The 25345-nt window shown below is 49.0% G+C and overlaps 8 protein-coding genes across 8 annotated transcripts; 3 read left to right on the top strand and 5 right to left on the bottom strand.

The window, feature by feature from the left end:
- Positions 1-46: 46 nt before the first annotated feature.
- Positions 47-811, bottom strand: FIESC28_10148 (uncharacterized protein; the record flags this gene model as incomplete). Its single annotated transcript, XM_031164283.1, has 2 exons — positions 47-710; positions 765-811. 2 exons carry the CDS (start codon positions 809-811, stop codon positions 47-49), a joined length of 711 nt encoding a protein of 236 aa, XP_031011660.1.
- Positions 812-1458: 647 nt separating this feature from the next.
- Positions 1459-3255, top strand: FIESC28_10147 (uncharacterized protein; the record flags this gene model as incomplete). The annotated part of the gene is made up of 1 exon (XM_031164282.1): positions 1459-3255. The coding sequence occupies one exon, from the start codon at positions 1459-1461 to the stop codon at positions 3253-3255; it is 1797 nt and encodes a 598-aa protein (XP_031011659.1).
- Positions 3256-6946: 3691 nt separating this feature from the next.
- Positions 6947-8245, top strand: FIESC28_10146 (uncharacterized protein; the record flags this gene model as incomplete). The annotated part of the gene is made up of 2 exons (XM_031164281.1): positions 6947-6970; positions 7094-8245. The coding sequence occupies 2 exons, from the start codon at positions 6947-6949 to the stop codon at positions 8243-8245; spliced, it is 1176 nt and encodes a 391-aa protein (XP_031011658.1).
- Positions 8246-8597: 352 nt separating this feature from the next.
- On the bottom strand, positions 8598-9410 carry FIESC28_10145 (uncharacterized protein; the record flags this gene model as incomplete). The annotated part of the gene is made up of 1 exon (XM_031164280.1): positions 8598-9410. One exon carries the CDS (start codon positions 9408-9410, stop codon positions 8598-8600), a length of 813 nt encoding a protein of 270 aa, XP_031011657.1.
- Positions 9411-9852: 442 nt separating this feature from the next.
- Positions 9853-15081, bottom strand: FIESC28_10144 (uncharacterized protein; the record flags this gene model as incomplete). Its single annotated transcript, XM_031164279.1, has 11 exons — positions 9853-9909; positions 9962-11526; positions 11580-11664; positions 11722-11770; positions 11876-11897; positions 11958-12012; positions 12131-12683; positions 13258-14255; positions 14308-14732; positions 14786-14816; positions 14866-15081. 11 exons carry the CDS (start codon positions 15079-15081, stop codon positions 9853-9855), a joined length of 4056 nt encoding a protein of 1351 aa, XP_031011656.1.
- Positions 15082-15824: 743 nt separating this feature from the next.
- FIESC28_10143 (uncharacterized protein) lies at positions 15825-17944 on the bottom strand (the record flags this gene model as incomplete). The annotated part of the gene is made up of 5 exons (XM_031164278.1): positions 15825-16951; positions 17000-17208; positions 17257-17561; positions 17613-17699; positions 17765-17944. The coding sequence occupies 5 exons, from the start codon at positions 17942-17944 to the stop codon at positions 15825-15827; spliced, it is 1908 nt and encodes a 635-aa protein (XP_031011655.1).
- Positions 17945-18565: 621 nt separating this feature from the next.
- On the bottom strand, positions 18566-21574 carry FIESC28_10142 (uncharacterized protein; the record flags this gene model as incomplete). The annotated part of the gene is made up of 1 exon (XM_031164277.1): positions 18566-21574. One exon carries the CDS (start codon positions 21572-21574, stop codon positions 18566-18568), a length of 3009 nt encoding a protein of 1002 aa, XP_031011654.1.
- Positions 21575-21917: 343 nt separating this feature from the next.
- Positions 21918-24663, top strand: FIESC28_10141 (uncharacterized protein; the record flags this gene model as incomplete). The annotated part of the gene is made up of 3 exons (XM_031164276.1): positions 21918-22013; positions 22078-22785; positions 22843-24663. The coding sequence occupies 3 exons, from the start codon at positions 21918-21920 to the stop codon at positions 24661-24663; spliced, it is 2625 nt and encodes an 874-aa protein (XP_031011653.1).
- Positions 24664-25345: the final 682 nt, after the last annotated feature.

Below are 25345 nucleotides of genomic sequence, written 5' to 3'. Positions count from 1 at the left end.
AACAAAAGAGCTGTATACTTGACTCTGAATCCCCGCGACAAATGCGTTATAGGATGAGGAGGAGAATCAGCAACAGTATAAGAACAAATATGAGAACCGCTATACAGCAGCTACTGTATCGATCCTCGTTTTGTCGCATCACATGTTGCAGCTTCTGCACACCTGTCGCCAACCGGCTGGTGAGGCGATCAGCAGCGTTGTCCACATCCACAAGCATCTCGCGTTGCTCCTCGAGTTCCCTGCCCATATCGTCTGCCTGCCGGCGCAAGTTGCCGACTGTTTGGAACACGCCATCCAGATGCTGATCTTGTTCATGCATCATCTCCATTTGCTGCTGTTGCTCAAACTCGGCATAGTTGTCCTCATGGTCGCCATCGATCGCAAAGGCATTCGGATCGGGTAGATCGCCCGCGTCCACCTTCTTCGCCAACTCATCGTGCATATCATCAATCTCGCCTCCGACTTCCTGAACAAGGCGCTTTCGGCGCGTGACTTCGTGTTCTGATAGTCCGAATTGTGCAGGATTGGACTCGACTGCTTGGACGGATGCAATTAAGTCTGCCAAGTCATCGGCAAGGGATGATAGGGAGGCTTCGAGATCAGAGCGGGCGGAGGCTAGTTCTGGAGAATTGGCATTTGTGGAAAGGGAGCGGATTCGAAGGTATGAAGCGAATAATGGCCGGGTATTGGCCATTTGATTGAGGACATCTCTGCATGGTGGTTAGTATTGATAGTTGGGCGCATGATAAAGGGTGAGGACGTACTGCTGGACCTGGAGGAAGGGGTCCTCGTCGTTGGTGGAGGACATCATCCTGAGAGTGGTGAAGTAACCATACGAATCAGGAATACTGCGCTACAGCTCTGTGTGACCTCGCGACGATAAAGGAAAAACAAAAGAGACAGGTGGTTTGAGGATCTTGAAGGTTGCGACATCGAGTTAGATGGAAGGGATGACGTTGCATGCTTGGACCCTGCAGGTGAGCTTACCCGGGAGCCTTCGGTGAGAGCTTATCTGTACGTACTACTTTGGCACACACCGAGGACTCACCTACAAACCCGACCCGCACACCAAAACTCCTGTGAGAATAATGTTTAACAATTGTTGAACCTCCACAAAAGTTGGCACAGTTTCATGTCTTTGGATATTGTTCTTGCTTAACACCTTTCTCCTAACTTCTGGTTGCTCCAGGCCGGTAAATTTGAGTTGCCTCTCAACTCTAATTCTGGACTGCGGACATAAATCAGTTCACACAAAAGTTACTGATTTGCTCTCGAAGGAGCCATTCTCACATTCACCACAAACTGAAAGGTCCAATACTTAACAGCAACTTCTGAAGATAAATACGAGAAACCGTATTATACAACGTGTGACATAATTCGTAAGCACATGGTTTCTGCAACACCACCAAATGGTGACTGATAACTCTTCAGGGTAACTTATTAACCGCCTGAGTCAAAATGATACCAGAAAAACCCTTGCCATTCAATGGCGATTTCTCGTCACCAGAAGAGTACATAAATGAGCTTCTCAAGTTCGTTCGGAGCTCTGATACTTTCCAGATTCTGTGCGGTGGTGTTCACATTCTGGACTTCTTCACTATTGAGCCTGGCCTCTTTCACTACGCTATCCCTAAAGAATGGCATCCGTTCATCCTATCATGCAGCCTTATGGAGTTCTTGGACCTCCTCATGCGCGATGATTTGGAAACCCTCAAGTACGATGGTGAGCAGCCTCCAGAGAGCCTCATAGAGTACATCCGAACAATTCGGAATCTTTCGCTTGGTCGATCATTCACGCCTCCCAAAGAGAAACTGCCAGCTCTGCCACGCTCCGTAGCCATAGGCATGAACGTGAAGAAGAACCATGAAGTCACCAACTTTGCAGACTACTTATCACGACTTTCTGACGACATCAGGGAGCAGTATGGAAACGAGATATCCCACTACGTGGACTTTGGGAGTGGCCAGAATTACCTTGGCCGAGCTATGGCGAGTGAACCCTATAACCGGCACGTAGTGGCCGTCGAGGGGCGAGAGAACAACGTCAACGCAGCGAAAGGTCTTGACATGTCCTCTGGACTGGCTGTCAAGCCGAAAGTCATGAGAAACAAAAAGCTATGGACAAAGATTCTAGAAGTCAGGGGACCCGATGCTCAAGACGACCCAGAGGCCTTGGCAAAGGCTATTCGCGAGGTGGCGGGGGATGAAGCCTTCGAGTTCAAACCTGTCAAAGAACTTGAAGCAGAGTATACTGTGGAAAAGGGCAAGGGATCTGTTCAATACATTTCAGGCCGGTTGGACAGTGGTGAATTGGGAGAGGTCATCGCCCAAATTAACACCGAGAACGACACAGAAGCCGAAAAGAAAGACCTGAGCTTGATGGCCATGTCAATCCATTCCTGCGGAAATCTCTCGCACTTTGGGATCCGTTCTTTGGTCCTCAACCCCGACATCCGAGCCGTAGCCATCGTTGGATGCTGTTACAACTTGATGACTGAGAAACTTGGACCACCGACATATAAGCATGCCTTCTTAAGACCAACTCTGCAAGCTGTCAATGGCCGACTCGTTCGCGAATCAGACAAGCACGATCCGCAGGGTTTTCCTATGAGCCAAAAGTTCTCAACGTATCAGGGAGACGGCGTGCGACTCAATATCACAGCTCGCATGATGGCCTGCCAAGCACCACAAAACTGGACCGAGAAGGAGAGCGCAGGATTCTTCTCCCGGCATTTCTACAGAGCAGTCTTGCAAAAGATCTTTCTCGACCGGGGCGTGGTAAAAAAGGTCCGGCATGGGGATGGCCAAGGAGAATCCCAACAGACAGAGAGCCCGGCCTCCACCCAGGATGACAGCGAAAGTCCCTTCGATATCAGTACCAACCCCGTAATCATTGGATCATTACGGAAAAGCTGCTATGGAACATTCAAGTCCTATGTTCGTGGAGCAGTCGAGAAACTCACAACCAACACCGAGTACAAACAATACGCAGAAGTCATGCAGGAGAAGATGGGCGATATTACAGACGAAGAAATCGAACGATACGAGGCTCAATATCTGCCCCGCAAGAAGGAATTGTGCGCTGTTTGGAGTCTCATGGCTTTCAGCGCAATGGCGGTTGAATCGCTCATCGTGTCGGACCGGTGGACATATCTCAAGGAACACGACGATCTCGTCCGTCACGCGTGGGTCGAAACGGTGTTTGACTATGGATTGAGTCCAAGAAACCTGGTTGTTGTTGGAGTTAAGCGATAGATAAACTTTAAACTAGCTCGAAATAGGAATGAACTGAGCTGTCTTGACAAGGTTGTTGTTGAATGCCATTGCCGACGATTACCGCATCTCTGTGGTATATCGCAATAACTTATGATATACGGGTATCAAGAAAGTACCTATATCTAGTCATAGTTTTGGGAATTGAGTCAGGGTTTTTTTTGTCTTGGTCTTGGCTTCGTCAAAATCGGCAAGCAACGAGTCTTGGCAATCGTTTGTCACTGGATATGAAGAGATACAGCAGGGCGTGGTTGTCTTCCCCAGACAAGGGATGTCATGCATGAACCACCCCCTCCGCTCGCTGGCTCGCTCCTCGACGCTTCAATGTCACTGCTGAAGGACTTGCGACAGGACAGGAAGTTCTGGCGTCGATCGGGTGCCACAAGGCCGAACAACCATGGGCTCGGGAGATATATTATCCCGTGTTTGTTCGATATCTGATTGTTTCAGTACACCACTCTCTCAATCATCAGAAAACTAGCTCGTGGCTATCATGAGTTGATTTGGATTGCATTACGATATGCAGAGGTGTAAGACCCCATTCTGGGGTTCTTTATCGCAATCCACTTGGCACTGTCCCACAAGGGAGCGGGACAGGACCCTCTCTGATAGGCGTTAATATGGACATTATTCTGATGGCCGGCAGCGTTGACTACCTAGCTTTGTAAATAGATAGATGTGATACGTAGGTAGTGCCAGAGTTGGTTCTTTGCCAGCTGAGTGACCGATGACAAGGTCATGGAATGTCTTGTAGATACAGAGGTGTCTACTGTCGCGATGGATCGGTCAACGCCGCTCTAGGCTCTTCGTCAAAGGCCGAAGGCGTGACATCACTGCGTCACTTGTAGTATTGGACGCCGAGTAGGGGAATGTAATGGAAGACCATATTGACAAGTGGTCACGCTGTGAATCACAAGTCCACCGTATGGTGCCATGCCATTAGTGAGCAATTGACAGGTCGACAGGGGGCTGGAAGAAGCTGGACCCGACCCTAGAAATCAGACCTGTGTTAGTGATATCTGCGCCCGCTACAACAGCATTCGTGGGGTAATTTTTATCACCCGACTGTTGACGGAAGCACATCAACGAGGAGGTGAGATCGAAATGCTGCGCTGTTGTCTACCGAGGTGAGATAATCCATCAACGGCCGTATTGAGACGCGTGCAGCAAGGTCAGAGTCATGCAATGTGACGGCGGCGGACCTGCTTTGAGGCATGATAAGCAATGGTCCGTTCATTGATCTCATTATTGAGGTTCTGCAACACGAGAGTCGAAGTGTAGCTGACAGATTCAGGCATCATGCCACTGGGTTGCTGTTGGTGCTGAAAGCAAGGCAGAGCACGCAGGTCCAGGGGCAGCTGACACTAAGAAGCCCAACTCGCGTGCTGTGGAGTGATGCAAGCTTTAGATTCGATGCGATTGTGCGGCGAAGCCATCATGACCCAAAGGGGCTGGCTGCTGTCATTCGACTGTAAAGATCTCGAATTTGCGAGTCGCGAGAATACATGTAATTACTGTACTGTACAGAAAAAGCTGGGGTCCGTCCCTAGGGGTGTTTCCGAGAGTGGATAGCCGCAGGATTTTGTAGCTAGGATCCATTTGTAGCTGACCCAACCAGACCTGAAAATACCAGGTACATGAGTCTGGAAGGTGACGTCTTGAAGGCATTATATGTTGACAGTTGGGTTTGGTGATACTGCCTGTTCAGGCAAGGCAGGTGCCCTTCGGTAAGCTGCCTTCCGTCAAGTTCTACTAATTGCTTATGACAATTTTAATAGCAAGAACGGTGACCTGTACTTTCCTTTAGTGTCCGGGTGATCCCCAAAGTCTCACTTACAGGGAAGGCTAAAGGTACCTGTTCTAATCGGGGAAACCATCAAGCTCACCTCATCTGCTCATCAATACCAATATTGATATCATCGTCTTCCATCACCTTGGCCTGATCAGCAAAACCGAACCCGAACTCACGGTTCGCCTCTTACCCAATAGAATCATCGAACAATTTACGATTCGTCGAGGAGCTGAACATACATACGCGCAGTACTGTACTGCAGTCTACAGCGCATCAAAAATACATCGAAAGCTTCAAGAGCAATCATCAATCACGTACTCTTCCAGTTACCGGTAGATAATTCCTATTATATCCCCTTATGATTTCAGACAGTACAATAGTACGCAAGAACCTACCAACTATTCCCGTCGAGTATGGTTGTTAGTGGTAGCTGTTGCTTTGGAATCTGACTCGGCTCAACCAATCCATGACTGTTCTGACTATGGATACAGGCTCGCCTCTTACAGAACAAGGGGTCCCGGTCCTCTCTGTCTCTCTAGTTCGGCTTGTACTTGCCCCCACGCACCACCAACTGTACATTGCATATGGGCTCTCTACAAATACATTCCTCATGATCTCAACCTATCACGACATCCGTTGTCACAGAGCTCTGCCTCACGGGTCGATCTCAACACCATCATCACGCACTTATATCGACGAAAACAATATTCTGTTGGTGGTGATGTAGTGACACCAGGATGATCACGAGGGCGCGTTGCCTGGCTGCTTAGGTACTCTGCATCTTTGTGTTCTGGGACACACGGCTCAAAACGTATAGACCTGCAGCACATCTGATTGTTTCTTTCTCCTATTCATGCGCTATCCGAGTCCATGTTGTGGAATGATATTGGTCGTGGACATAAACGCCATCTGCACTTTTGGGTCTTACCGTACCTTAACTGGATGAATGTGTCTCTGCGCATCGGGTATTGGGTGAAGATCTGCAATCAAACCACCCTCGAGCGGCCTCCTCAATGCGAGCGTGTCCATCTCCCGTGGAGAAATGTTGATCGTTGTCCGTCAACGCAGCATTCAGAGTTCGTATCTCGAAACCAACATAGAAAATTTTTACCCAGACAGCCAGAGCAATGCCAGCTAAGAGTTCTTAGCTATCAATCGGGGCTTCAACGGCCAAGTCAGTGGCTACAAGAGTCGAAAGTCAATGCTTTAGTGCCAGCACTCAGAGTACCCTGAAAACCCACCTGCATGTCCATCAACGTTGCTGCCGTCATAGCCTAACTGTGCCAACTCAACTAATTCCTAAGTTGGCCATGGCGCCGGACCTTGTCTAGGACGGCAAAACCCTGCCTGCAGGGCTGGGCTCGATCGAGGGACGTGCCCTTCCCGTTCGGCCCAGAGCAGAGATAGCGATACTTACATTCAAGGTACTCTGTACCGTCCTCCAAGATGAGGAGGAGAGTTAATAACGCGGGTTTACCCTTATCGTACCCTCCATTGTCTGTCTGGCTTGGACTGGACCTGCATCCAATTCTTCTTCAACCCTCCTCGTTGCATGCTGCGTAACCTTTTCAAAACCTTCTTCACACGCAAATCTGCTTTATACACCTCGAGCCAAATCAGAGTTTACCGGGGTTTCGGACATTGGCCGTTTCTTTGTTTCTTGTTTCTCTCCCAACCTTAGTCCAAACCTTACAGCAGGTACTCAATCTACGAGACATCTTCATGATCCAGTCAGAAACTCGGCTTCGACATCACGCCAATCTGTTGTCGGCTTCAATCAGTTTGACCCCGCCGCAAAAGACTCAATTCCACTGCGCCCAGCATTCGCTTTGGCCAAAACTGTAGTACAAAAATCCCGGACCCCCATGCTCGTTGTTCATCATGAATGCGCAGGTGTCTTTCCTTGTAAGTATTGCACTTTTGCGCAGAAAGTTTGACGGTAGAGTTGTCGTTCATTCCATGGCCAACCGCGACCACTTTGTCGAATCGCATTCCAAGTTCACTTTCGTTCTAACCTGTGTACTCTAGGATGGCACATATACGCTGATTCACATCCCCCTCAGCCTGTACTCAAGCCTACTCCAACCTATTCTGCGAGTGCTTCTGCCGCAATCGCAAGGCACAGGAGGCCTGCGCGACTCACCCGAGTACGAGTTACAAGGACTCACTTCTGATGGTCAGCATGGCTTTCTCAACATCAGTATCACGCCTCTAGAGTGTTCGGTTGTCTGCCACACCTCGTGGGCTCAAAATGTGTTCGAGCCAGTTCTAAAGACCCTGCCGCGCGATGTTGCGAAGATTGTCTCCGTTTCCAGAGAGTCCTACATGGTTCTTTCTGTTATTAGTGCTGGACTGGATGCGGGTGGCCGTGTCATGGAATTGACTTCCCCACTCGCCCTTGCTGGTATCCCCATCTTCTTCATCACGACCTATTATTCCGATTTCATTCTAGTCCCGACCAAGGAGCGCGAAAATGTGGTCAAATCTCTTATAGCGAAGGGCTTTGAGCTGTCCGACAACGAATCGAACTTCATCACTTCTGCTGCGAACAGTCAGAAGCAGGGGAATGGACTGCCAGCATCATCACCGCCCCATGAAGGTCTCCCACTCAATGTTGCCGAGCTGCAAACGCGCATTTTTGGTACATTGAAGAAGAGAAACGTGGCACCGAACCTTGAAGAAACCCTTGAGCTGGTGCAATGCTCTGGACGTGAAACATCGCAACTTGCAAATTTCACGCATCAACGCCCTTCAATTAGTCGACATGCAACTGGAAACGGTCGTAGACCAAGCTGGGCGGACAATGTCGACACGAAATTATACACATGCATCATCTCAGCACTTGTATCGCAACCTCGATTTATGTCTGTTACTCTGGCTCAGGAGGATCCACCATCTCTGCTGCTCGACAAGAATCTTCTTGACATATTCGGCGACTCGCTTGTTGGAGATACTGACGCCTGTCTGATCCCGATTTTCCTCGACCTAAAGAGTCTTCCTCTTGAAGCTACGGGTATCGTATGTGGTGTTGCTGGTATACTGGTACAGGACTCACAGATCGCTGCCAGCTCGGAGCTATCATATCTGTCGACGGCACAGGCAGGTGCTGTGATTCTATCTGAAGAGCAGGCTGTTAGAGCAATGGATATCTTGAAGCCTCTACTGAGCGAAGAGAATTAGCCACCGGCTGTCGACACGGTTACGAAATGAAGGAGGAAGATGAAGCCATATTACTGTACGATAATGAAATGCTCAGAGTAAATGAGCAACTAACGAAAGGCGTAAATGAGACGGCGTTTCTTTGCTGTGAAGTTGGACTGCAGGATTGGACGTGTGAGAATAAGTGGTTTCTAGATATTTCAGCTTAGGCGATGGGCGGTTTGGGTTGCTTGTCTAAATGGTGTTCCTGGAGACATGCGGTTGAGTTCAATTTTGATACCGAATAGTGCAACACTCGTTTGATGATGCATTTCATCTCTGTACCACGTTATATTCATACAAATTATCATTCAGAGTCTCATTACGAAGTCCCTCACTTCCCTTTTTTCTTCTCCTGCTTCTCCTCTTTAACCAAACCAGCCTTCACCAACCCATCCCTTGCTACAGCGTTGATGAGCGCAAACCTTCTAGGTCCTAGCTGAACACCACCATACCACCTCGTCACCACAACCATAGCATCCCAAACATCCATGACCTGCATAAGATGCAACATTCTTCCTCCTGCAGCGGCCTCGCCATCGTCATCGCAATCCTGGAAACTCGATGCGCCAGGTCCTCGGATCCTCCACGCTGTCATATTGTGCGTGGCGCCGCGGATGCGCTTATCTGATGCGAGAAGAAGCTGGACGTAATAGCGTGCTTGATCAGGCGATGTGACTTTCGCAACGTGCGCTAGGAATGTTGATTTTGACTCTGTAACGAGGTCGGAGAGAATCCATTCCGGGGGTGGGAAATCCGGCTCTTCATAATATTCTTCCTCGGGTGTTGACGCAGCTTGAGGTTGGACTTCCTCAGACTCTGGCTTTTGCTCTTCCGCCCTCCGCGTAAACTCCTCTACAGCATCAAAGAGGCATACCAAACCTTCTTGAAAGACCTCACCCAAAGCATCCCTGAAAAGTCCAAGATCACGAGCGCCAGCGCCCTTTACGCCGCCGGAGCTGTGGTGGGTGCCTAAGACGGTGGGTGGTTGAGAGGGGTAATCTGGAGGGAACTTGAGACGGAGTGAGGAAGCATCGCCAGGGAGATTTAAGATATAGATTGAGGAATCATCTTCTGATGGGGCGAGACTGCCGTCGCCGTAGATGGAGTTGATGGCTTCGACCTCGTCTTGAAGCTCTTCGGACATTGTTCGGGGAGTGAGGGGTCGATGAAGGAGGGGATAAAGGAAGGGCGAGATTTATGAGTGTAGAATGTTGTGTTTATTGCGCCAACAGCAGGGCTGTAAGAATTATATATAATGGTGTTATAGAGTTTTAATATTTGTGAGTATACATCCTGGTCTCCAAGTTGTTTGACGTCGAGAACTTGCATAAGCCCCACATCAGCTCATCACTTTAAACTCACTCATACTGACCCACCTAGCTTGATCTCGTAACCGAGTATGCTATGAGAACATCATGGAATAAGGCCGTTTCGTGTTTCGAACAAATTGATATTGGATGCATATACTAGACTACGGGACGGCGCAAACAGTAATTGAAGAACGGTGATGCTTTGGTCCATCCCACAACATAACTCATCTATAGCTTCAAGACAGAAACAACCAGCAACGCAACGTAGGTCGGGCCTTACTCGTCCATGACAGCAGCAAACTTGTCTGTCATCTTCTGTTGAATCTCCTCGTACTAAGAACTGCGTTAGCACATGTTTGTCAAATGTCCTAGTCAGACAACTTACTCTCTTGGTAATGACTTCTTGGCCCTCGGTAGGCACCTCGAACTTAAGTTGTCGCAGGTTGGCTTGTAAGTCGGAAGTAGCCTCTCGCACCTTGGACCAGCTTTGGCCCTGTGCAATAACCTTCTGAGCCTCATCGTGGAAACCAACCATGAGCTTCATCATCCACTCAGTCTTCCAGATGGGGCAGAACTGGTCATAGTCTGAGTAACCGTTCTGCTGGAGGAAATCCTCCTTGATCAAGCCAGCGATATCGAGAGTAATCTTGTCGGGATCAGACAGGGCACTCTTTCCGACAAGCTGCACGACCTGGTCAAGCTCCTCAGAGTCGGAAAGGAGCTGCTTGATGCGGTCACGAAGTCGGGGGAAGTCGGGGTAGTTCTTCTCGTAGTACTTGTCAAGAATGTTGTTGTACTTGCTGTAAGAGGCCGAGGTGTTGATGGAAGGGAAATGCTTTCGCTGAGCGAGCTTCTTGTCAAGACCCCAGAAGACCTGCACAATACCCAAAGTAGCTGTTGTAACGGGATCCGAGAAATCACCACCAGGGGGACTGACAGCACCGACAATGCTGACACTGCCCTCTCGCTCAGGAGAGCCAAGGGTCTGGACACGACCGGCTCGCTCGTAGAAAGAAGCAAGCTTGGCACCCAGGTAGGCGGGAAAACCCTGATCGGCAGGCATTTCTCCCAGACGACCTGAAAGTTCTCGAAGAGCCTCAGCCCATCGGGAAGAAGAATCAGCCATCATGGCAACATTGAGACCCTGGTCACGGAAATATTCGGCTACAGTAATTCCTGTGTAAATGGAAGCTTCTCGGGCAGCGACAGGCATGTTGGAAGTGTTGGCAATAAGGGTTGTTCGCTTCATGATGGGCTCCTTGCGGCCGTCGACCTCGATGGTGAGCTCGGGGAAATCCTTCAAGACTTCAGCCATCTCGTTACCTCGCTCACCACAACCGACGTAGACGATAACGTCACTGTTGGAGAACTTGGACACAGACTGACTAATGACAGTCTTTCCACAACCGAAGGCACCAGGGATGGCGACGGTACCACCCTGGACACTGGGGAAAAGGGCGTCGAGAACTCGCTGACCGACAATGAAGGGCTGATCGGCGGACTTCTTATCGTTGGAAGGACGGGGCACTCGGACAGGCCAGGACTGCATCATGGGGTACTCGGTCTTCTTGCCGTCGAACTCGACCTCGAGAATGTTGTCGACAACGGTGTACTCGCCCTTGGCGGCGATCTTGGTAACGGTTCCCCGGGCGCGAGGAGGGAACAGAATCTTGTGGTTGGCAAGGAAGGAGTTCTCGAAAACGGAACCCCAGACATCACCACCAGAGAGGTGGTCGCCAACCTTGACGGAGGGTGTGAACTCCCACTTCTTCTCGCGGTCGAGAGCAGGGACGGCGATACCGCGGGGAATGTAAATGGACTTGGCCATCTTGGAAATGGCCTCGAGAGGACGCTGGATACCGTCGTAGATACCGTTGAGCAAACCGGGACCGAGTTCGACGGACAGAGGCTTTCCGGTTCGGTAGACGGGGTCACCGACCATGACGCCGGCTGCGATGACGATTAGCTTGTGACCTTTGTATCTTTATCATGGATCGCCGTACATGTCTCCTCGTAAACCTGAATAGAGGCCTGGTCGCCATTGATTCGGATAACCTCACCAACGAGGTTGTCGTGTCCTACTCTGACCTACAGCATTATTAGGTCAATTTGGGCTGGATGATGACGGTGGATTATACAACTAACCAACTCGTACATGGCAACACCAATCATGTCCTCGGCGATAACGACGGGACTGCAAAAAGTCAGTATAACATATTGGATATCGGTGAGCTAGCTTCGAAGAACATGTTTTGCGGCAGGATATTGACGCAGGTTGTGTGATGCGGCAGGTACTGACCCGGAGATAGAGTAGATTTTACCTGCAGATAGTTAGCGACACCGCAAGGTAGCTTGAAACTTGGAGGTTGGGTCGAGCATACCAGTTGTGTAGCCATCGTCCTCGTTGGACTTGCTGCTCTTGTTGGCAGCCTTCTTCTAGGATTAAATCAAAGTCAGTCTCGATAAGCCAGAAGCATAGAGTGCGCTGCGTCGCCAACGAGTATCGGGCGAAAGACAAGAATGGAAGCTTGGGGGAGGTCGGGAATCAACGCACAGGAGGCATCTTGGGTGACGAAACTGGCGCGTTATCGGATTGATTATTAGGTGATATAGGTGAACTCGGCGACTGTGGCCGGATGGAATGCGATGTCGAACCGGGGGAGAAGGTTGACGACGGAGGCGGTCGAGATGGAGATTGAGGTGTTGATGAAGATGGGGACAGAGACGAAGACGCAGACGTAGACGGAGATGGTGGTGGAGAGTTTGGCAGAGGCACTTGACGAGCTACATCCACATCGACCAACGCTAGAGCAGCAAGAGCAACAGCAGCTTCAGAGTGGAGTCGAGCCGATGATGACGATGCAGCAGCTCTGAGAGTGGGGTCATCACCTGCACCATCAGCAGTATTAATGTGAACGTTAGCGGGCGGCGCGGGGGCTGAATCGCTGGAGCTTCCACTGAAACGGCCACCGAAGCCCCTGGAACTGGAGTTGGACCTGGCCGGGGACCTGTCGTCGTCCTCACTCCCTTGTTCTCTATGGCTGCTGCTGTTGTCGTCTTCGTCGTCGCCTCTGGTGCGGATAAGATCCAACAAGGAACGCCTCGCTCTAAGAGTAGGACGAATGCCGAGCATAAGCTACAGATGAGGCGCTCTCTTTTTTTGGTGGTTGATTTATTATGTAGAATTGAGTTATGGGAAGCGAAAGTGTGAGAGGTCGATACTGTTGTTGATCAAGGTAAAAGAGATGCGGATCCCTCCATTTCTAAATGCAGCTGAGATCTAGGGATGGAACGTTTAGAGTGGCTGGAACGCTTGGACGTACAGAGTAGCCAGTGCCTTAGTCTATTAGTCTAGGCTGCATAACATAACCTCATTCATGCAAACAATCTGGTACCCAATGAGAGTGACAATCAATACATTTTATACATTGGTTACTCTGTGAATATATTTCTCAGTGGCATCGATAATAAGAAGCTGAGAATCCTCTTTTACAACCGTTGGAGACTTATGATTGCTCAAGAAAAGATATCTGTATTCCGCCTGTCCTTTGTCGCATCTCAAGGGAGAGAATATCATGTGCTGCTTCATCCCTTAGGTTACCTCTAATGGCACAGCTAATGACAGACTTTTTCAAAGAAGCTTCGTATATGGACATCTCTTACTACTATGCATCACTCTACTTCGTCTTCTTGTCATTCTCCTTCTTCCAAACCTCTCCCAATTCTTTCACCTCGGCATTCGTCTTAATGATATGTTCTCTCGCACCAGCCCAAGGCTTTCGACCTCGACCTGTATCAAATAGCCTATACGCCGCGGGAACATCAGTCCCATCCATAAGAAGATTATAAAACTTTCGGTCATTCCACCACAACTTCCAAGCCTCCCAGGTAAAGCAACCCAGTCGATCTGTCACTCCAGTACCTGCCGCTTGATTGATGAACTCATAAGTTTTGACCATCTTGAACCGCAATCCTGGGTGGGGAACTGGGCCTCGTTGTAGTACGCTGACGATGAAGTCGTAGTGAGCGTTGATATCTTTGCGACGCTCTTCTGCGTTTGCGATGGGGTAACTTCCTGACCATAGACTTGCCAGCGCCATGGTGAAGAGATCGTTCAGCACGAACGGGGGCTTCATGATGAGGCCATGGCCGATGAAGGATAATGATTCTGGGAACTGCTCTGAGAGGAAGCCATGGTAAAGACGAGCAAATTTGTGGTCGTCTTGATAATACTTGGCTGCTTCGATCTTCTTATTGTGATCAGGGGCAATGGCTGGGTCAGTGGGATCGCCAGGACCCTTGATGATGGAGAAGTCATAGCCATAACCCGAACAAAAGATGATGGCATCGATGTCTTCGAGGACGGTACCATCCGTCAGCATAACCGTCTTCGGCCCAGTGATTTCTTGGATCCCCATCACGGACTTGACACTGCCATTCTTTAGATTGTCCGCCAGGTCCGCCGAGAATAGTGGTATTCGATGGAAAATCCCATCGACTGGCCGGCCTTTCAAGATTTCCTTCATGAGTGGCCACTCCTTATCTCGCACGCTGGCCATCATCTTGGTCATCAATGCTGCAAGAATAGTCGGCGAGAAGTTCCCCAACGATCGTATGCACATAGCCATGCGACGGCTCATACTATGCTCAAAGGCCTGCCCTTTAACCTTTCTAGGTAGCTATCTTATGATCAGCCCATATCTTTTGGTGCTTTTAGTCCGGAGAACTTACAACAAAAACGGTGCCTCGATGGCTGGCGTAGACTTTATTGGCCTCGGCCTTGACAAGGAAAGACGTTGAGTCAACGCCGGTTGCACCAACTCCCACGACGATTACGTTCTTTCCGCGGTACTTGTGAGGATCCTTGAACTGTCTAGAGTGAAGAGCGTCTCCAGAAAACTGTTCAATGCCTTTCACATGTGGCATGTGCTTGGTGTTGAGCATCCCAGTGGCGACTACCACACGACTGTATGCCCTGACCTCTTCAACGCCCGTCTTCGCATTCTTGGTGAAAACCTTCCACTTCTGGTGTTTCTCATCACGTTCAATGTGATCTACTGATATCGAGAACTCGACGTGTGGGAGAAGGTTGAATTTCTCAGCGTACATTTCGAAGTATTGTTCGAGGTTCTTCTGAGGAGGATGCATAGGGAATTCTGACAACAACAACATGAGCTTCATGTTATCAAGATTGATACTCTTGACTTACCATCAGGCATAGGAAAGTCAGTGATAGCACACTGTGAAATGTCAGTATCTCCCCGCCTCTCATGGTTGGCCTAAACGTACACACTGCTTGGAGGTATTCGCTGTCGTGTATTCTGATGCAGTAGTCTGCTCAGCATTCGACGAAGCATGCCATGTTCCACCGATATATTCGTGCCTTTCCAATGCTTTAGCATGAAGTCCCTGTTCACGAAGGTTCTTAAGTGCGATGAGACCGAGTGGTCCTGCTCCTATCACGCAAACATCGGGGCCAAGCGGTTGATCCTGTGATGTTGCCATGCTTTAGTTCATGTGCTGTCTTGAAAAAGAAGAAGAGAGAAAATGAATATACGAAGCGTTGTACTGATGCCGTCTCATATCTCCCCCTTATATACTATTCTATTTGTAATCTTTACCCTTACCAACCTTACAGAGAGTTCCTGGATGCCAGCATATAAGGCTCCTGGGCGCTTGTTTGACGTGGTTGGGCAAATCGCAATTTAGAGGTTGTCAGATTTAAGACTATTTGATCCTTCAAGTCAGCAAAGTTACGCTGAAACTCCTTATCGAAAGATGACATGATGTATCCGAGAATGTGTCCGCTTACTGTCCGCTCCTACGACGGCATTAGATAGGGTCCGGACTCGGTAAGGTGTCTGGTATAAGTAAAAAGATCAGGATGGTTCGGGCAGAGGTCACCGGATAAAGGATACTAGCCAACGAAGGAGTAGTGTGAGTGGCTGTGAGAATCTGACATGGACTTATAGAAAGACTTCATAAACATAACAGCAGATAGCAGTGGGTGCGGACGTTGTCATGGATTTCGATAGCTGGGTAAGATAAACTCGTTACGCGGTAATTCGCATCAAACAAGTGCTTACAGGCAAGGTTATCCGTTGGTGCCACCTCGCAATACAGGACGTGGATGTGCTGATGACAACTCACGGATCATCCTCGAAAGACACCAACTGCTTATTAATCCACTACACGAAGTGCAGAGTGTAGATTATGCAAATCTCATTTCTCTATCCGTATGTGCCTGATCATCCATGCAGCTTGACATCTAACTCCGCCAATATATCCTGCAAAACCCTCAGAACTCCCTCCTTGGCTACCAGCGCTGAGAATGTAGCCTGTATAACAGAAATTCCACACTCGTCCCTCTCAGCACTATCCTCCATTCTTGTATGATATGAAGAACCCAAAGTGGGAACATCGCAACCATCCTGACTTCGCGCGGCTCGCAGCAGACAGATCTGTGATTTTCGGCACTCGTCCTCGCATACCGGCTGTTTATAGCCCCTGCTAAGACGCAGCATAAAGCTATCAAAAGCTGTTTGGTTCTTCTCAAACACTTCTGTGACATTGTGCCAGAACGCTGCAGTAAGCTCCGCTTTGGGGTCTGTAAGCACCGGACTTGTAAGTGTGCCGTATGTTTCCTTTGCGGAGTAGTACTTCTTCCACACAGGACCTTGAGTTTGATACGTCGGAGAGTTCATGTCAGCACTATAGGTAGTGGCGTCTAGAACTGCAAATGTGACGGGGTCGACGTCGTAGACACGGAATGATGGCATGCCTGATGTTGGAGTGAGGGAAGGCCCGACATATGATGTGAGCAGAGCATTGTTGAATGTTTTATTTGGGCCATCGCTGTAGGTTATTTGGAAGTGATCTCTGTGAGTATGCCCAAAGAACATGGCTGCAATAGTCGACGAATATCGGTTGATTACCTGGTTCAGATAATTTGACTGGTCGTGGAAGGCATTCCGATCACCGAGGGGCATATGACCGATGATATAAACTCGCTCTCCAGCTTTCTCAGCAGCATCAAGCTCTTCGACAAGCCAGTCGATTTGACCACTAGGATCGCGGATCATCTTTCTCTGGAACAGCCAAAAGTTTCCACGGTAAAACAGGTTTGTGTTGAGAGAAATGACACGCAAGTTTCCGTGGGGATACTTGGTGGAATAGGCGCCTATCTGTGCTGCTTTGGAAGCTGCTTCGCGTCCGATCCAGCGAGACCATGTCCCGGCAAGAAGATCGTAAATCCATGAGGACGCATCACCAATAGAGCTGGGCTGATAGGCATTTGTAGGATGAGACTCGTGGTTTCCCGCTGTGCCATAGACTATACCAAGGTGTTTATCCATGTGTTCGTAGGATTCAATAACTAACCCAAATTAGCCGAGAAGCAAATCGGATGTTGATAGAGGCTCACTTTGATGCTCATTATAATCCCATGTGGTGTTCCAGATTGAATGGTCAACAACGTCTCCAGTGAAGATGGTAAAAGCTGCATCCGGGACTATCTCCCTGATTGCTTTATACATGCTGTCCTCAAGAGAAGGGGGAGAATCACAGGTGTGTTCGCCAAAGGGACCTGCTGGAGACTCTGTTCTTCCAGGTTCATCACCCTCTGTGAAGGGTCTGCTCAAGTCAGTATCGTAGTAAAGAGGTTCAACATCCCTGACTTACCTGCAGCATATTGGCTTGTTGCATTTCGCATTTGCACCCTCAGTGTAAAGCTGATCAACATGGATATCAGAGTAGTGAACGACCTTGATAGGATCTTGTCCGCTTGGAATCGGACGCTTTAGGTGAGACCGATCAGGCGGTAAAGGAACATCCCACTCCTCCACAGTTGGGTAATTGCAAAGACCCAGAAACGTGACACAGAAGTGCTGTGCTGTTTTTGAACCGATAGCTACATTTCTCAGCGCCTCGGCGATGATGGGCCCTTGAAGCTCGATAGTTCCATCGCAAACATCTGCATCTTCAACCTGAAGTTGGTTTGTTAGTATTCGTCTTGCGTGGAAGTGAAGTGGACGCACCTTTGATTTCTTACACACGTCCTGAAGCGTATTTATAAACGTTCTATCACCCAGATTCGCGAGGCTTTTGAATGTCAACAACAAACCCTGTAGCATTGATAATTAGCCCCCCATTATGATATGCAATCTCACACCTTGCAAGAGCTACTGACCTGGCATCCTGAGCAAGACGAAACACCCTGGATTTGCTTCCATATACGATCCGCCCAATCATTTCTATACAGAGTCTTTTGGATGTCGTCGATGCTATGAGGAACGATAGCTGGTCCGTCACTTCCGACGACGCCTGCTATCACGCCAAGACAGGGCAAAAGAGCTATTGGTAAGCGCATGTTTACCATGTTTGGTTGAAGGAAGCTCGGAATGTTGCAAAGTTAGCAGTTATTTGAAAGGATTAAAGAAATAAGTGGTATGATTAAACTCAGTTTAAATGTTTCATCACCAGACTTGTTTCTCAAGTGACAACCCCAGGATATGTAAGGTACTAATTAGCTAGACTATGTGAATTGGAGTGTTTCTCTTAGACCAGACCGGCTTAGGGGCGCTAATACAGCGCCCACATGACTGAATAGGCCCAACATCCATACCATACCTTAGTATTCAAACAAGGATCCATGTCGAGGATAACGTCACCATGTATCCATAGACTACATGCATCACAACCTAGCGAATCTGATTCAATGATGGCTTCATCTTTCACAAAACCCCAAGACTTCTCTGACAAGTTTAAAGTGTGTGATTGTCTGTATTTCTTTTATGCGTCTCTTCGTACATCCGTTAACCACCATCGACGTAAAGAATTCTAATACGAAAATTATACAAGAGTTTGGCATATAGTAATACAAGGAGTTTCCTGCTCCAACATAAAAACAAATTTTGGACACCCATCATGCTATCTTACATTCATGCTAGTCAGTTTCGGTCGATTCCCTGCCCTCTGTCAAGTCGTTCTTTCATGATTGTTTCGACTTCTTGGACGCAGTCTTCTTCTTGTGTACAGGCTTGTGTACAGCAGTCTTCTTCTTGTGTACAGCAGGCTTCTTCTTGTAGCCTGCAGCCTCCTTCTTGTAGCTTGTAGCCTCCTTCTTGTAGCTTGTAGCCTCCTTCGACGGCGCCTTGCCGGTTTTCCACGCAACCTTGATACCCCTTTTCTCCTCCCTCTCCGTCATCATCTTCCTAGTTTTCTTCCCCGCGTTGGTGCGTTTCAGCAGTTGTCCATTCCATAGTCTGTACCACTGTCTGCTGCGCTTGTCGCTCTTATCATTCATCAACTCTCTTCTGCGGGCCTTGATCTGGGTCAAGATCTTTCGCGCTTTGTCTGTCGATAACTCTGTGATTGCGTACTCTAACGTCCAGTTGGGTACTTCTCCCAAGTTTTGGTTTTCAACACGTTTTACAATCTTGTCGTCGACTTTGTTGCGGACTGTGACATACATGCCTAATACTCCTCGTTCAGACTGCGTAGTTTTGTTTTGACCAGGAGTTGCCGTTTCTGTTAGAGAAGAATCGTCGGTGATCGCTATAGGGACACCATCGGTGTCGGCCAAGTTGTCTTCCTCCGTCTCATTACTCAACTGCTTCTGTTCTCGTACCAGCTCTGATAGAACTCGCTCAAAAGTTCCCAAGTTGCTTGTATTGCTTTCGACACCTTCAGCAACCTTGAGGATGAGATCTTTGAGAGAAGCACCGTCCTTAACAGTATCATCTACCACAATTTCGCTGCTTTGGGCGTGATCGGAGACGACCTCGTCAGACTCGACATTCTCGGATTCTAGGCCAGTAGTGGAACTGCTACCCTGAGAAACCTCGCTTGGTTCATCTGCTGAAATGTTGAGAGCGTCATTGGATCCATTGGCGCCTTCCTTGCCACCTCTCAAATCCTTGCCCAAAGCCTCGACAAGTTCGTCAAGATACGCCTGCCTCTCCTCCTTAGATTTTGTGGCAAGCAAGCCGCTGTGTCGAATAGCTTGCTCGATAGCAATTCTAACATTAGCCATCCCGGCAGCATCGTTCTCCACGGTCTGGTCTACCTTCGCCATCATCTCATCCCAGGATTTCTGCCTCTGCGGTTCGGCAACGGGTGCAGATCTTCGAGTACTGTTCGTTGTGTCTTCCTGGTCTTTGATGGGACTGACTTCTTCCATAGGGTTGGCGTCTTGGTCCTCACTCTTCTGGCGTGTTATGCCCAGGATTTCCTTTTCAAGTTTCTCGACAGCTGCTTTGCCCTTGTCCTGGGTCTTCTGCATCTCTTCATCGCTGACAGGTTCAGCAACAAAGTACATTACGGCGGGGTCCAACGGTCGTGTTTCGACATGTATTCGCAGAGATTGTTTAGGGAATCGTTCTGAGGCTCGGTCCAGGAGATCGTTCAAAAGACCAATACTTGCTTTGAACTCCCCGTCACCAACTTTGCGATTAGCCGTTCCATGGATAGCGTGATCCATCTCTTCGAGGCTGATATACTGGAACCCAAAAATTCGCTCAGTGTTGTGGAAAGCAACAAAGATGCCGTCCATCCGCCCCATTCGTACCTGCAAAGAATACTTGAGAAACGCTGCCCGTATCATGTCGTAGTACTCGCGCTCGAATGAACTCCATTCACCAAAACGGGAATCAATCTCATAACCAACGCCTTTTTCGTAGTCTGCCACGTCCATTCGGATGGTAACTACAGCACGTGTTTTAAGATCAAAGACGCCACTGCCGGGAAGCCTCGGATCGTAAGCATCGAGCTGTGATCGCATCATGAAATCTCCCAATGTGGTGTAATGAAAGGCTTCATCAGCATTTTTCTCTTCCTCAGAGAGCTCATGCGAACGAGTTCGCCTATACTTCTCGAAATGGTCCTTTGGTAAAGTCAGGAGCTTTTCCATGGACTTTCCCAGCATGCTAAGGATGCTCGCAGTGTCAAACTCCTTATCGGCGTCGATGGCATACACCCCATCTTTATACCGGGCAAACGCAGCCACTGGGGCCCGGGTAAACACGGTGAAGTTTTCATACTCGATTGGAAAAGAATTTGACAAGTGGGCGAAGTTTGGTAGTCTCCAAGCCGACAGAAGGAAGTGAAAGTGCGAGAGCATAGCTGTCATACTTGAAGTTGAACCGCAGTACTTCTTTTTGTGCTTCGCAGTTAGCTCTGCTAACGTCTCATCCTTTGAAGAAGTCACATATTCCTTCAAGGCGTTGAAATCGAACTCTTTAACTGGCATAATTGTGCCCAGGTAAGGATCAAAATTATAAACCTGGGTACGCCTATCTTGAAGCTGATAAGGCCCAGGATTGAAGAGAACCTTCTCCAGCTTATAGGCTAGTTTGGGAACCGCTCTTGCCTTTGTCTTCTCGACTGGTGACATGTCCATATCCCGGGGAATCATCGTCTTCACATTGAGTTTCAACCGGTCCTTGTGGCTCTCCTTCATGAACTCAGCTTCTTTACGTAGCTCCTCAATACGACGGCGTCCTGCTGCTGACTCGGGGTTGAATTGAGACGTGGTTGTAAACCCCATGGGGCTCTTCTGTTGTAGCTTCTCTTTCAGCGAAGTCCATACACCAGGCTGCGAGGTTGTCGATGGATCGGTTTCGGGCGTATATGTTTCTTCAGCTATTCCTTGCGCAGTGTTGAAAGCTTCATCTTGGTGCTGAGAGTCGGGCTGCTTCTCCTCATTCTTCTCATTCTTTTGTTTCTTATCAACACCATAAACTCGTCGAACTACATCCAATGCTTCGTTGAAGTTGGCGTCGTCAGTTGCGATTCTTCTATGGGTAGACTCCTGACTATTCGCTTCCGGTGCATTTTCTATGCCTGCCTTGCTGGCATGTTCCGGTAACGAGGCATCGTCCAGGTTGGGGTCTGTCGCAAACGATCGGAGGGGTGTCCATTGCCGGGGATATCGTATGTGAGGTCGACAAGTGTGTGCGAAACTGGCTGAAGAGCCTAGCCCACGCCGAATGCGAAGCATTGAGGCTACTTTCGCGAAATCGGTGAACAGGGAGAGCAAAAGTCAATCAAAGTCAAACTTTCATGAATGGAGGGGGATGTGCAATCCCTAGCACCTACCTACATTAAAAAAAAATCCCCATGTAAGTATCAATGACTTCGGTAATATCTCGGATATGGGTCTGAGCGGTGCACGTGATTGGTCAATAAAAGCGCCGGAACAGATAAGGTGGTAGGTATCCATTATTGTACAGTAGCGCAACACCTCGTCATGCTGGAGCCCCCCAAGGTTCAATGAGGACATCACAAAGAAATAAACTCTCCTGAAGCGCTCCCTCCTTCCCTGGCATTCTCATGCAATAAATATGGGCGCGAGTGACTCAAAGCTCGTTTTTAAACGAGGCATCTTTCGGTTATCCGAAGAACGACATATACCCGCCGATGATGCCTACTGGACCTCTGTTCGTCTACTCCACCCCGTGTCTCTCCCCAAAGTGAAGCCTTGTGTGCTAATGTCCTGTCCAGTTCTGGGAGCTTCCTGAGTCCTCCGAGGACGTATTCAGTTTATTCACACCTGCAGATATCCGAAGGACTCGCGATCGTGCTCTCGAAAACCTAGAAACTCTCATCCTCGCTGTCACTTCTCGCCTATTCATACTACGTCATCACCCATCGTTCCCTGACCCCGAACTCGCTCCAGAGCGCGAGGCATTGAACTGCGTCCGGGTCCTGACTAGGATATTGCCTTACTTATATGAGAAGGAATCTCTAAGCGATTGGGAACAGCAGTTCTTCTGGGCTCAACGGAGACAGCGGACTCGACAGGCTGCCATTGCGAACGAAATCCTCTTCGACGAAGCCCAAGAAGCTGAACACAAAGCCGATCCCACCCAATTCGAGGAGGTCAAGCCACTTGCGGAGGAATTGGTTGATACATTGGTGGATCTTCTCTTCTTTTCTGACTTGACGTTACCACGTCAGGCAAATGGACGACCCAAAGTCAGCTATGCGATCTGGCAGAGCGGCGTAGGTTGCAATACAGCCGTCGCAACAACGAAGGAGTATGAAAGCAATCGATCAGAGATTCTACGGCTTCTTCTGACCCTCGCTGGTCAGAGCATGTACATGACAGCCGGTGTCCTTCCACAGAACGGCGTGCGCACATTGACCCATCTCTGTGCTTGCCCGGACAAGCAAGTGGTACTCTCAGTGCTCTGCTCTCTACTCAATACGGTCTGTCTGCATATCTGTCTTTTTTGATTGTTTGAAAGCTGACTTTTCACTCATCAGACATTAAAATATAATCCTGCAACCTGGCGGGTGCCCTACAACACCCTTGTATTCAAGGATGGCAAGCAGATGCTTGTCACTTACTCACTGCAGTTCCTCTTGGTGCTCCTACTGTATCCAATTCCCGAAAGCCCATCTAACCCATCACCCAAAAACTCTTACCGTCATTTTCTAGGTCGGCTGCATCGGCCTCAAGACTTTCAATTCATTGTTGATGGGATGACTCGGATCCTAAACCAGCCTCTTCAGGAGAAGACTTCTTATCTGCCGGGTACTCAGTCTGCCGGTCACTTCGCTCCCGAAATACTTATGTTGTTTTGGGAGATCCTCCAATGTAACAAAAGGTTCCGATCCTTCATCGTAGACACCGAGAGAGCGCACGATTTTGTTGTACTCGCCCTATTCTATGCCCTAGAGTACAAAAGCGATGCCACCAAGCAGGGAGTTGTGCGAATGTGCGCCTTTTTACTTCAGACTCTAAGCGTGGAGACGAATTTCGGTGTCAACTTGAACAAGTACTTCGAAGGACAAGAGAGCTTGCCAGTTTCGATTCGCGTGCCGGGCTTTAGGGGCACATATGCCGACTTTCTCATACATTCCATCTACAATCTGATTACAACAAGCCAAGGAAAGCTGTCAGCGATTTACCCAGCTTTGTTGGCGGTGATTAACAACATTGCCCCTTACCTTGAGGGTCTGAGTAGCGCCAGCAGCTCCAAACTGATGCAGCTGTTCTCTTCCATGTCGTCACCTTCGTTTCTTCTCGCGAATGAGACCAATTACACTCTGCTGCACTCGCTTTTAGAGTCAATCAACTCCATTCTGGAGAACAAGTACCGCAAAAATCCTGAACTTGTGCTTGCTATTCTCAAGAATAAAAAGCGAGTCGAAGCCTTGCGATCATTTACACTAGAGAGTGGACAACAAGAAATTGAGAGAAGAAACAGGAGAAGAAAGGATTCTGGACAGCATGCTGACGCATTAGAGCCTACTTCTGTTCGCAGCTCAGTCGACAGCCTAAGAAGTCCTAGCAGCGCTCATCCACGCCACTCATCGCTAGAGGAAGTTCCGGAAGATGGCGCATTCGCAATTGGAGACGACGACGACGACGATGAAAGTGAAGACGAGGAGCACCAAGAGACCCCTGCACGATCGACGTCGAGTGAAGCACCCTCCCGGAGATCATCCACCCCCAATGCTGAGGATGCTGTCCCAACTCAGTTGAGGGGAATGTCTGAAAAGGCTCGCGGTAAGATGCCTGCCGGCGTCCCGAGCTTTTCACGACAAAACAGCACAACAAGTTTGGGTGGACATTCGATATCGGGGCAATCACAAGCTGGCGCATTCGAGCCAACTGCTCAGTGGATCGACAGCTGGTTACTTGAATTGCCCCTTCATACAATCCTAGCAGTCATTCAACAAGTCTCAGCTCTGCTGCCACGCCAAGAACTGGCTGTTGATGTCCCGACACCAGAAACGCTACGGCGGATCTCAGGCGTTGAGATTGTCGGTATCGAACCTTCAGACCCTCGTGTGCACTCATTTGAATGGTCTCAGCTTGCCTTGGGCTGGTATGAGTCCCTCTTGTGGGGAGTCATATTTACAAACGAGATGCAAGTATCGAGAGGAACCATGGGTATTTGGAACGGGACCTCTATCAAGCTGTTTCGAGTCCAAGAAACAGCTCCAGAAGGCCCAACTCTAACTTCGCCCCGAGGTGCTGTTGACGCAGTTGGCAGCAACATAGTGTCGCGAATAGGGCAGATCAACCTTCGAGGCGGACCGCAAGGGAGTAGTCAGCCCCCGCCACGGAATGGCTGAGAAGTCCAAATCCTACCAGCGACACAGTAGAAGGGTACTGTAGCTCGCTAGTAGGTCAGCCACTTGCTCAATAACGGTTCGCTAAATTCATATCGTTCATCCAGTGCTCTATTCCCAAAGAGGAAGAGCTGGTATAGACGCCAGGTGTAAGCTAGTACAGAAGCCTGCTAGTTAGACTGTTTCATGATCTTCGCATCGCAGCGGCTCCCACAAGGTTCTTTATGTAGGATAGAGGAGGGATGATGCGGTGTCACATGGGAAGAAGAATGGGCTGCATACAGGCGTTTGGGTATGTATCGGAGATGGGAGTTTACGGGGAAAGCCACACCATTCGCGTAAGCCTCCAAGCTACTTATCTCAAGTTAACAGTGTTGATTATACATACTTTATTGGTGTATTCTTTTATTACAGTACATGATGAGTTGTCAAGTTTTGTTGTCTCCTCAGCTACCTAGTCTAGTGTTTCATGCCTCGAATCATACAGTACACACGTGTGGCGGTATGACCAGCCACAGCCAACGATAGTTCAGAAACCCGCTCCAAGTGTTCCACACCAGCTGAGTTTCCCAGTTTTCAAAAAGTTGGCAGAGGCAGGCGGACAGACGAGCCACGTCTAATGCCTGATGCCCAGAGTGATCATTTCCGAAGCCGCAAGGGAGCTCGGATGCACCGCCACCACATC

Source organism: Fusarium coffeatum, assembly GCF_003316985.1.
Source record: "Fusarium coffeatum strain FIESC_28 chromosome Unknown BRIP53273_contig_286, whole genome shotgun sequence".
In the NCBI taxonomy this organism is placed as follows: Eukaryota; Fungi; Ascomycota; class Sordariomycetes; order Hypocreales; family Nectriaceae; genus Fusarium; species Fusarium coffeatum.
This window is presented reverse-complemented; position numbering and strand designations above follow the sequence as displayed.